General features: G+C 45.8%; 1 protein-coding gene and 1 pseudogene across 1 annotated transcript in view; both read left to right on the forward strand.

Moving 5' to 3' along the window:
* The first annotated feature begins 5,595 nt into the window (after nt 1-5,595).
* LOC143976246 (vomeronasal type-2 receptor 26-like) overlaps nt 5,596-12,843 on the forward strand; it is a 53,004-nt gene continuing 45,756 nt past the window's right edge. The window contains exon 1 of the mRNA XM_077478656.1: nt 5,596-6,339. Within this exon, the coding sequence (XP_077334782.1) occupies nt 5,596-6,339 (744 nt within the window). The remainder of the gene's footprint in view (nt 6,340-12,843) is intronic.
* Nucleotides 8,786-8,918, forward strand: LOC143979988 (U2 spliceosomal RNA; annotated as a pseudogene).

Raw genomic sequence — 12,843 nt, forward strand, 5'->3', positions numbered from 1 at the left:
ATGGACCCCCCAGATCCTTCTCCACTATGGACCCCCCAGATCCTTCTGCACTATGGATCCCCCAGATCCTTCTCCACTATGGATCCCCCCAGATCCTTCTCCACCATGGATCCCCCCAGATCCTTCTCCACTATGGATCCTCCCAGATCCTTCTCCACTATGGATCCTCCCAGATCCTTCTCCTCTATGGATCCCCCCAGATCCTTCTCCACTATGGATGCCCACAGATCCTTCTCCACTACGGATCCCCCCGAGATCCTTCTCCACTATGGATCCCCCCCAGATCCTTCTCTACCATGGACCCCCCCAGATCCTTCTCCACTATGGACCCCCCCAGATCCTTCTCTACTATGGATCCCCCCAGATCCTTCTCTACCATGGACCCCCAGATCCTTCTCCACTATGGATCCCCCCAGATCCTTCTCTACCATGGACCCCCCCAGATCCTTCTCCACTATGGACCCCCCCAGATCCTTCTTCACTATGGACCCCCCCAGTTCCTTCTCTACCATGGACCCCCCAGATCCTTCTCCACTATGGACCCCCCAGATCCTTCTCCACTATGGACCCCCCAGATCCTTCTGCACTATGGATCCCCCAGATCCTTTTCCACTATGGATCCCCCCCAGATCCTTCTCCACCATGGATCCCCCCAGATCCTTCTCCACTATGGATCCTCCCAGATCCTTCTCCACTATGGATCCTCCCAGATCCTTCTCCACTATGGATCCCCCCAGATCCTTCTCCACTATGGATGCCCACAGATCCTTCTCCACTACGGATCCCCCCGAGATCCTTCTCCACTATGGATCCCCCCCAGATCCTTCTCTACCATGGACCCCCCCCAGATCCTTCTCCACTATGGACCCCCCCAGATCCTTCTCCACTATGGACCCCCCCAGATCCTTCTGCACTATGGATCCCCCAGATCCTTCTCCACTATGGATGCCCACAGATCCTTCTCCACTACGGATCCCCCCCAGATCCTTCCCCACTATGGACCCCCCCAGATCCTTCTACACTACGGATACCCCCAGATCCTTCTCTACCATGGACCCCCCCCAGATCCTTCGGCACTATGGTTGCCCTAAGATCCTTCTTCACTATGGACTCCCCCAGATCCTTCTTCACTATGGACTCCCCCAGATCCTTCTCCACTATGGACTCCCCCAGATCCTTCTCCACTATGGACTCCCCCAGATCCTTCTCCACTATGGATCCCCCCAGTTGTACCCCCTCTAGCATGTATGATGCATATTCTTAGCCCCCAAATGCATAACTTTACATTTCTCAACATTAAACCTCATCTGCCACACAGTTGCCCAATTAGACAGAGCATTGAGGTCGACTTGTAAATTGGAGACATCCTGTAAGGACGTTATTCCACTGTATTTATTGATCAGTGCTGGATCAAATCACAGCACAGCCGGGCCGGCAGGCATAGCCGCCTTGCTGTTGTACATGCACAGTAAGTGATATGGTCAGCAAGTGGTTACATAATTACATAGTTACATAGTTAGTCAGGTTGAAAAAAGACACAAGTCCATCCAGTTCAACCAAATAAAATAAAAATAAATAAAATAAAATATACTATACATACATATACACATATACACATATACATACATACATATATACATATATATATATATATATACACACATACATACACACATACATATACCAGCCCATATACCCAATTCTATACCCACAGTTGATCCAGAGGAAGGCAAAAAACCCCAGCAGAGCATGATCCAATTTGCTAAAGCAGGGGAAAAAATTCCTTCCTGATCCCCCGAGAGGCAATCGGATTTTCCCCGGATCAACTTTACCTATAAATTTTAGTACCCAGTTATATTACGTACACTTAGGAAATAATCCAGGCCTTTCTTAAAGCAATCCACTGAGCTGGCCATAACCACCTCTGCAGGGAGTCTATTCCACATTTTCACAGCTCTTACTGTGAAGAAACCTTTCCGTATTTGGAGATGAAATCTCTTCTCCTCTAGACGTAAAGAGTGCCCCCTTGTCCTCTTTGTTGACTTTAAAGTGAATAACTCGACACCAAGTTCCCTATATGGACCCTGGTTAAAGTGGTTATAAACCTCAGACATGAAATATGAACAATGCACTGTGTCATATCGGTCTGCTGCCTCCTTCATATGCTATCTGCATGAGTCACTTGTGACACATGAGATTTCCTGACACCAAGAGATAAATGGTGACGGGGGGGGGGGCTCCAACAGATCAGCAGCCTCAGCTGTGTTCCTGTGTGCTGTGTGAAGGGGGTGTGTCCCTTCCCTCCAATCAGCTCCCAGAGCTCTCCTCGCTGAGCTCTACAGACTGTATCTTTAGCACACCACCTCATTTTGTTTCTGAACTCTCTGTTTCATCTCTGTGTATCACATGAGGCCAGTCACTTCCCTGGGTGTATATGTAATGCCCCGTACACACGATCGGAATTTTGGTTGGAAAAAGCTTGGATGGTTTTCCCGACGGAATTCCGACGGGATTTTGCTCAAGCTGTCTTGCCTACACACGGTCACACCAAATTTCCGACTGCCAAGAACGCGGTGATGTACAACACGTACGACGGGAGTAGAAAAAGGAAGTTCAATAGCCAGTAGCCAATAACTTCCGTCTCGTAGTCTAATCTGAGCATGCATGAGTTTTTGCTCGTCGGAATTGCATTACACACCGTCGGGAAAAATCGAGAACCCGCTCTCAATCTTTTGCTGGCGGAAATTCAGCCAGAAAAATTCCGATGGAGCGTACATGCGGTCGCATTTTCAGACGAAAAGCTCTCATCGGTCTTTTGCTGGCCCGAAATTCCGACCGTGTATACGCGGCATAAGGGTTTACAACCACTCTGATGGCTGGATGTGAGGGTGGAGAAGGTAAGTAGGCATTGTGTGCTGCCATACACTTAGCTCTCCATGATATACAATTGCAAAAAAAGTATGTGAACCCTTTTGGAATGATATGGATTTCTGCACAAATTGGTCATAAAATGTGATCTGATCTTCACCTAAGTCACAACAATAGACAATCACAGTCTGCTTACACTAACAACACACAAAGAATTAAATGTCACCATGTTTTTATTGAACACACCATGTAAACATTCACAGTGCAGGTGGAAAAAGTATGTGAACCCCTAAGATTTAATAACAGGTTGAACCTCTTTTGGCAGCAATAACTTCAACCAAACGTTTCCTGTAATTGCAGATCAGACGTGCACAACGGTCAGGAGTAATTCTTCACCATTCCTCTTTACAGAACTGTTTCAGTTCAGCAATATTCTTGGGATATCTGGTGTGAATCGCTTTCTTGAGGTCATACCACAGCATCTTAATCGGGTTGAGGTCAGGACTCTGACTGGGCCACTCCAGAAGGCATATTTTCTTCTGTTTAAGCCATTCTGTTGTTGATTTACTTCTATGCTTTGGGGTCGTTGTCCTGTTGCAACACCCATCTTCTGTTGAGCTTCAGCTGGTGGACGGACGGCCTTAAGTTCTCCTGCAAAAGGTCTTGATAAACTTGGGAATTCATTTTTCCTTCGATGATAGCAATCCGCCCAGGCCCTGACGCAGCAAAGCAACCCCAAACCATGATGCACCCACCACCATACTTCACAGTTGGGATGTTTTTATTGATGTTGTTGTGCTGTGCATCTTTTTCTCCACACATAGTGTTGTGTGTTTCTTCCAAACAACTTGACTTTGGTTTCATCTGTCCACAGAATGTTTTGCCAGTACTGATGTGGAACATCCAGGTGCTCTTGTGCAAACTGTAAACGTGCAGCAATGCTTTTTTTTGGACAGCAGTGGCTTCCTCTGTGGTATCCTCCCGTGAAATCCATTCTTGTTTAGTATTTTACGCATTGTAGATTCTCTAAAAGGGATGTTAGCATATGCCAGAGACTTTTGTAAGTCTTTAGCTGACACTCTAGGATTCTTCTTCACCTCATTGAGCAGTCTGCACTGTGCTCTTGCAGTCATCTTTACAGGACGCCCCCTCCTAGGGAGAGTAGCAGCAGTGCTGAACTATCTCCATTCATAGACAATTTGTCTTACTGTGGACTGATGAACAGCAAGGCTTTTGGAGATACTTTTATAACCCTTTTCCAGCTTTATGCAAGTCAACAATTCTTAATCGTAGGTCTTCTGAGAGCTCTTTTGTGCGAGGCATCATTCACATCAGGCAGTGCTCCTCGGGAAAAGCAAACCCAGAACTGGTGTGTGCTTTTTTACAGGGCAGGGCAGCTGTAACCAACACCTCCAATCTCATCTCATTGATTGGACTCCAGTTGGCTGACACCTCACTCCAATTAGCTCTTGGAGATCTCATTAGTCTAGGGGCTCACATACTTTTTCCAATTGCACTGTGAATGTTTACGTGGTGTGTTCAATAAAAAAACATGGTAACATTTAATTCTTTGTGTGTTATTAGTAGACATATGCAAAAGGAAAAAATGTGTTTAGTTTCGTTTCGTTTTAATACGTTAATTCATTAATTTCGTTTAGTTATATTCGTTAACTTCCTTAAATTCATTTTCGGATTTCGTTTAGTTTTCTACCGAATTCGAAAAATCGGCCACATTCGAAATTATTTCAACCAAATATTTCGACCGGATTCGACATTATTTCAACATGATTCGACATTATTTCAACCACATTCGAAAATATTTTATGACCCGACTTTAGGGCCATGTATCTCGGGGTCACTTGGAGCTAGAAACTCCAAATTTGGATATGTTGTAGTGCTAGTACTATTGTGTTTGCATACCAAATTTGGGGTTTCTAGCTATAAGTGACCCCGAGATATGTGGCACCAAAATCGGGTCGCAAAATGTCATTCTCTGCTCTAATAACTAATAACATTTTGCGACCCGAGTTTGGGGCCACATATCTCGGGGTCACTTATAGCTAGAAACCCCAAATTTGGTATGCAAACACAATAATACTAGCACTACAACATATCCCAATTTGAAGTTTCTAGCACCAAGTGACCCCGAGATACATGGCCCTAAATTCGGTTCACAAAATATTTTCGAATGCGGTTGAAATAATGTCGAATCATGTTGAAAACATTTCGAATGCAGTTGAAATAATGTCGAATCATGCCGAATTAATTCAAATTAATTTGTTATATTTCTTTCGTATTCGTTGTAATTTGTTATTTTTTTATTCGGACATTCGGATGCATCCGAATGCCCGAAAGATGCAAAATTCGGCCGAATTTCGATTCGTTACGAAACAAATTGCACAAGCCTAGTTATTAGTTTAAGCAGACTGTGATTGTCTATTGTTGTGACTTAGATGAAGATCAGATCGCATTTTATGACCAATTTGTGCAGAAATCCACATCGTTCCAAAAGGGTTCACATACTTTTTTTTTGCAACTGTACATTCTGATCGTTCATTTTTATTAGAACAAAAACCATAAATATAATAAAGAAATCTTTGTCTGCCATTTATGTATTACATTTCTCATGTTTTCATTGTTTGAATATTAACATCCCCTTCAAATACTTCCCAACATATCATCCAGATCAATTATCACGTCACAAACATTCCCCCCAGTGATGGAAAAATGTATCCGACTTTATTCCGCGTGACACCAGAAGATCGGGTGCGTTTTGCAGCCATTATTAGATTTTTGCAGCATTGCGGATGGAACTGGGTTGGAATAATAACATCGTTGGATGACAGCGGAGACGAGGAGGCCCAAGAGCTGATTATAATGATGAGAGAACACGGGATCTGCACCGATTATATCATCAAACTCACCGTAGAGAAGTCTCCTGATTTTCAGAAATGGAGAATTATGACTGAATCGAGGGCTAAGGTTGTCATAGTGTGTGGGACTTCCGTAATAAACTTTTTTTCTGTTGCTTTGGATTTATCTTCTGCTATTGAAAATATCACCTTTATTTTCCCACCGTCCTGGATTATGTTAACTAAAAAACATATGATACCATATCTACAAATTAACAACAGCTTCATATTTGCGTGGCCACGGGAAAAAAACCTGAACATTGACGTTTTTACCAATGGTTTTACCTTCTCCAGCTGCTTAAATGACCCCATACTGGAAAACATTTGGATTGAGTGGTATCACTGCGTCCCCCCAACCACATTCAGAAATAGCTGTCATATAGAACTCTGTTACATCACCGCTAAACCTTGTACAGAGGTCATAGATATTTCATTCTTCTTGTCTTTTCATACAACTCTGCCCCCCTATGTATACAGGGCCGTATATATCCTGGCCCATGCTCTACATGGAATGTACATGAAGAAAAATACATCAGAACAACATGGAATCCGGCACAGAGTAAGTTGTATAATAACTGTTTATATTACTATGAATCCATCCAATATTATGTAGCGCCGGTACTCCTGATGAGTATGTCTGTAAATTTAGTTTTTTTTCTCAGGACTGTAGTTGAGTCTTGGGGTTAATTATGCACGATTGCATTTTGGCATCAGTTTGGCTGGGCTTTACCAAGGTTCTGCCTGGCCATAGGTGGGGTTTGCACCTGTGAGAGGCATTAGAACGTAGTCTGGTTGGACGCATTAGGTACCAATCTCTCTCTCTCTCCGGGTGCGTTTGTCTCGCTGTGCATTCCAAAAGAGGGTACTTAAGGTGCTGAAGTCACGTGGTTACATAGTTAGTCACGTTGAAAAAAGACAGAAGTCCATCCAGTTCAACAAAAAAAAAAAAAAATATAATAAATATTCCGGTTCTGGAATAATATAATAACCCGGTTCTGGGTTCCGGTACAGAAGTTGTTGCTGACGCCGTGGTCCTGGTCCTCTTGACCAGCCCCCAGAGGCCCTCGTGGCCCGGGGTGTGGACCCATCCGTTTCCAAGCCTGGGAACTGGCTAGTCCGAGGCACAGTAACTGGAAGGAGGATTCTTAGCCCCTGTATACACGGTCGGACATTCTGCCAACCAAATCCGTCGGATTTTGTCCGTCGGATCTTGTCCGAAACTGTTGCATACACACGGTCGGACTAAGTTGTCCAAAAATCCGATCATTCAGAACGTGATGACGTAATTTCGTTACGATGGGACTAGTAGCCAATAGCTTTGATGTAGGAATTTGATCTGAGCATGCGTGGCACTTGGTCCGATCAAAATTCTCTACACATGATCGGAGTATGTCCGATCGGACCAGTTGGTCGGGAAATATTTCCAACATGTTGGAAAATTGGGTCCGACGGATATTCCGACGGAATCAGTCTGATGCATACCACACATTCTCCGACCGTGTGTACAAGGGCTAAGGTGTTCCGGTGCCGTCTCAGGTTTTGGAGAGGCCCAGCAAATCTGCTTGTAACCAGGGGAGGATTTTACATAGGATTACCACAATATCAACTTGCGCGATTACAACTGATCCAAAACACGGCGGCAAGGCTGATAACAGGAGAAAAAAAAACCCCCTGGGAATCCATCTCTCCTTCCCTGAGGAGGTTACATTGGCTAACCAGAAAGAATCGGATCACTTTCAAGACCCTCTGCCTCACCCACAAATGCGTGCATAAAGACGCTCCTCAATACCTAATTGAGAAAATAAATCATTACACACCAAGCCGCAGTCTTCGATCAGCCAACAAAAACCTCCTCCTCGTGCCCAAATCCCGGTACAAATCCAAGGGGGATCGGAGATTCGCTGTCCAAGGACTACGGCTATGGAACGCTCTACCAAACAACATCCGCCTGGAAAGAAACCACCTGGCCTTTAGGAAAAAACTCAAGACCTTCCTCTTCTAGATGTTGGACAACCAAGCTCTTCCCAGCGCCTAGAGGCGATTTAGTTTGCGTTGTGCGCTATACAAATACTTCATTCATTCATTCATTCATTCTTCAGTAAGAGAGCCGCACACAAGACTGGCTGCTCGGTAGGAGCCTGGAAGCAGAACTGCTATGGACACTAATTGAATCCACATTTCTTACGTTATTGCCGGACTAGCTGGAAGATTCTGGTACAGTATGAAAAGTTCCTACTTCTATCCTTCCGGTTGAAACTAAGTTCTATGAGCATCTAAAGTTTTGCAACCAAGTCTGTGGCAGAGACTTTGCTAAGCTAAAATCACTTGTTGGCTGCTAGATCCATAAGCAAGGATTTTTCCAACAGTTAAAGAATCCGGTTGCGAGTGGCTATTCCCTGGATTATGTAGAGAGAGACTTTTATTGAAGTCAGTAGTTCCAAAGTACCTGAGCTAAACTTTATCCTTATACCCTCTATTCCCAACTGAGAGACTGAGTTTTGTTCAGCTGTTTTATGCAAATAAAAATCCTGAAAGGGAAGTTAAGTGTCGGTCTCTGCAGTTACTGGGCCATCAACCTTGGGAACCCCCTAGATAAGAACGACGAGTTACGAGCTGAAGGAGGTAATCGGTAAGCCCAGAAAAAAGCAGCTCCTTTGGGGGTCAGTGCTACAATTATATATCAATTATGTGAACGGACAGCTATCTCCACCCTCCCGAGATCAGAAAAATTGCAATCACTCAAATTTTTGGTTTCTCTATAGAAGTTTATATATAATTACATAAATGGCTATTTTTTTTATAATAGGATGGGGAAAGGATGATGTTATTTTTGTCTTTTATTGATTTACTAATTGCTTTCTATATGCTAAATTCATATATATATTTTGCTTGGTCTCCATGGCTGCGCTCTCCGTTGGTTTGAATCTTGCCTATCTCACTGCACCTTCAGCGTGATTTACAGCTCCACTTCCTCTTCTCCAACTCCTCTTACCGTTGGGGTCCCTATCGCTTCTCGGCCTTTTGGCTAAGATTAAGTGTAGTATCTGCTCTTATCAGTTACCAGGAGGTGGCGCTTGCTTCCGTCCCTGTTCTACGGCAAGGTGGAGCAGGGGTGGCGGTTGCTATGCAAAACCTGCTGGTGTGAAGGTGACCTGGAGCGGTTCGTAGCCGAAAGGGAAGCCTTCTGATGAGGATGGAGAACCACTGGTCGGCGCCAGGGGAGAGGGCCCTGGCCTTCTGGCCTGGATTGGGGCAGCTTTAGCTCTAGTCAGTTTTTCGGGAGGGAACGTTTGTTCCCCTTTCTCCCACTGGGGGATCGGCCAGTACTTCCCGAATGTAATTAGGTGGGAGTGATGGCAAAGGGCTCTCACTAAGCTCTTGGATCTCCATGCCTTTCTGGCTGGGGTGGGGGCTGCTGTGGTCTGGGCTGGGCGGTGGGGGATGCTTCTGTTGAAAAGCCTATGGTGATGTGCCCCTGAAGTGGCAGTTCAGGGGTGCCTTACTCTCACTGTGATTTATCATTTTGAAGTTTGGCACCTTGGTCACTTCACTGTATACACACTTTTCACACCTGCCTCTAGGGCCGGGCCTTTTGGCTAGGACCAGAGGAATTTTTGATTCCTGGCCAGAGGGCCTGGTCATTGTGTTTACACAATGGCCACTTATTTTCACTCTCCCTCTCCACTATCCCTTCCCCACTTTATTTATTTATTTTATTTGTGTGTTGTGTGTCACGTTTTATGTTTGTCACTGCACGTTTGGCTAGTAGGGTGTCGGTCCTCGGGCCAGCCCTGAACGTCTTGTGGGAGGGTGGACATAGGCCTTCTGGCTTGGTTCGCCCTCTCTTTGGGGGGGTCTCCCTCCCATCTGTTTCGGCAGATCTTCCGGAGAAAGGCGGTCGTCTGGCTTCGGCTGTATGGGCCATGTATTGGTACCTCAGTCCCCGTCTGGAGCCTAACGCCCCGGGGGATCAGGGTAAGGTCCTTCCTTGTGGAGGACAGCAGACACCTGTTGCACGTTTTTGTGTGTCCACTTTTCTTGGCACCGGGTGGAAGTTTTTGGGTGTGTTTTGCACGCCATAGGCTTTTTAAAAAAAAAAAAAAAAAAAAGGTTCTGCCCTTGGACCTCTACTATTCTCGATCTATACGTCCTCCCTGGTCGGTAGCCTTCCATGGCTTCCACTACCATTTTTATATGCTGATGATACCCACATATCAGTCTGGGTGTCAATCCACTTCCTAAAACTGAATCTATTTGAAACCGAACTCTTAATATTTCCTCCCCCACGTGCCCCTTCCCCTGACTTCTCTGTCAAGATCAATGGCACATCTATCACTCCGTCCCCACATGCCAGGGTGCTAGGGGTAACCTCAGACTCTGAAATGTCCTTTCAGGCCCACATCCAATCCCTGTCTAAATCATGCCGCCTTAGCCTCCGCTACAGTTCCAGAATACACCCCTTTTTAATTAATGACATGACGAGCTTCCAATTGACTCCCTGGTCATCTCTTGCCTTGACTACTGCAACTCCCTCCTCATTGGATTACCTTTACATAGATTATCCCCCTTCAGTCCATAATGAATGCCGCTGCCAGACTCATCCACCTTACCAGCCATTCAGTGACCTCCACCCCTCTCTGCCAATTCCTCCACTGGCTTCCACTCACCCAACGAATTCAAAGTACTAACAATAATTTACAAAGCCATCCATAACACTGCCCCCAGCTACATCACTAACCTAGTCCCAAAATACCAACCAAGCTGATCTCTTTGGTCCTCCCAAGACCTCCTGCTCTAGCTCCCTTGTCACCTCCTCCCATGCTCGCCTCCAGGATTTCTCCAGAGCTTCTCCCATCCTTTGGAACTCCCTACCCCAATCTGTCCGACTGTCCACTAATCTATCCATCTTTAGACGATCCCTGAAAGCCCTTCTCTTTAAAGTGGTTGTAAATCCTTACAGTCCACTTTTGACTACAGGTAAGCCAATAATAAAGCTTACCTGTAGCTACCCCGGTTTAGGAGATATCCCCTGTGTATCAGCACGTACCATTGCTTTAGTCAGTGTGCCGTTACTGGCAGGTTCCGTGATGCCATTGTGGCTCCAGGCCAATCACAGAGCTGAGGCCCGCAATGCCCGGAAGTAACTCCGGGAGCGAAGTCGCCAGCCGGAGCTGTGTATTGGGACCGCTGGGGGGGGGGGCGTCAATCGAAGGTCAATCATAATGAGCTAGTATGCTTTGCAGAGTTTTCAAAAAATGGCACCGATGGTTTCTAAGTAAACCAGAAGTGATGTCATGTCGCTTCTGGGTTACTATTACAAACATCTGATCAAAGTCAGTCCCGGATGTGCTGGCTCTGGCTGGTCTCTTGGATCTCCTAGTGGGGCAGAAGAGCCGTGGAAGGTGGCAGGAGGGAGGGGCGTCCCTTCCAGCTGCTTGTAATAGCAATCAAGCGGCTGGTCAGCCGCTCTGAATGCTATTACAAGGGAGCCGACCATCGGCTCTAAAATACGGCCCCAGATGATTCCCCAGATCTATGGTCAGCTGGCAGAACCACCGTCTGCATTCTCTGGTTCCCCAGTGGGACAAGAAAGCCTGAGAATAACATAAAATGTGGTGGGGAGTGTCCCATCCAGCTACTTGTAAAAGCAATTTAGCAGCTAATAAGTAGGGATGAACCTGAAGTTCAAGTCGAACATTAGGTGTTCGCCCATTTGCCGAATTTAGAACATTACGGGGCGTTCATGGAAAATTTGAGTGCCTGCAGAACGCCCCATAATGCATTGCAAGACCGTCAATGCACTGCAAGTTCGCTGTGCATTGGCCAAAGAATTCACCTGACGTGCATGCTTTGACCAATCACAGCACGTGCTTCTGTGAGGGCCATGATTGGCCAAAGGCAGGGGGCCTTTAGCCAATCATGGCTCAGGGGGCTGAGTCCACACCCCACAGGTGTAATGAATGAGAGCAGCAAAATTACATTTCTAAAAGCAAAAATGTAATTAAAAACTGCTTGCGACTGTAATGCATTGCCAGACCCTGGCAATATACATACAAATCATTGAAAAAAAAAATGGCGTGAGTTCCCCCCAGTCCATTACCAGGCCCTTTGGGTCTGGTATGGATATTAAGGGGAACCTTGTAGTGGGGGGTCCCCCCTAAAATCCATACTAGGCCATACATTCAGGTCTGGTATGGATTTTAAGGGGAACCCCTTGCTAATAATTTTTTTTTTAAATGCTGTAAGGGGTCCCCCATAAAAAACTCATATCAGGCCCTTCTGGCAAGGTATGGATCTTAAGGGGAACCTCAGGCCAAAATAAAAAAAAAATGTTGTGAGGGTCCCCCCCAAAATCCATACCAGACCCTTATCCGAGCACGCAAACTGGCAGGCCACATGAAAAGGGGGGACGGGAGAGCACCCCCTGAACCATACCAGGCCCTCAGCATGGGGGGGTGCTTTGAGGGCCCCCAGATCCCGCTCTCCCATGTGAATGGGTATCGGGTACATTAAACCACTACACATTCACCAAAAAATTTGTCAAAAAAGTAAAAAGCACAAGAGACAGTTTTGGACAATTCCTTTAGTAAAAAGAAAAAAAAAGTGGCGTCGACCGCAGCCTTTTCACAAAGACAGCTGTTATATAGCTGAGGGCGGGCCACCTAGTGACATAAATGAGTGACCCCGTCCCCTCTGACATTACATGATGTAACGAGACATCTGAGGGGGCGGGGTCACCCGGTTACGTCATCAGGTGGCCCCGCCCTCAGCTGTATAACAGCTGTCATTGTGAAAAGGCTGCAGTCAGCGGGACGCCTCCCATGGAGGCAGAGTTTTTCCATTTTTTTTTCTCGGGTCGTCTGCGCTGTGAAGAGGCATTGAAGATGAAAGTACATCACGGGACACTTTTTTTTATAAAGGAATTGTCCAAAACTGTCTCCTGTCATTTTTACTTTTGTAGCGCCCTCTACCCTTAGGTAGGTGCTTAGTGATATTTTTCTACAGTATAGGCTATAGAGACAGGTAATTTAGCCAGGGCCTTGCTCTTTACTAGGCCTGGTTG

Source organism: Lithobates pipiens, unplaced genomic scaffold (genome assembly GCF_037356315.1).
Source record: "Lithobates pipiens isolate NorthernLeopardFrog02 unplaced genomic scaffold, aLitPip1_a1.2 Scaffold_13, whole genome shotgun sequence".
Taxonomy (NCBI): Eukaryota; Metazoa; Chordata; class Amphibia; order Anura; family Ranidae; genus Lithobates; species Lithobates pipiens.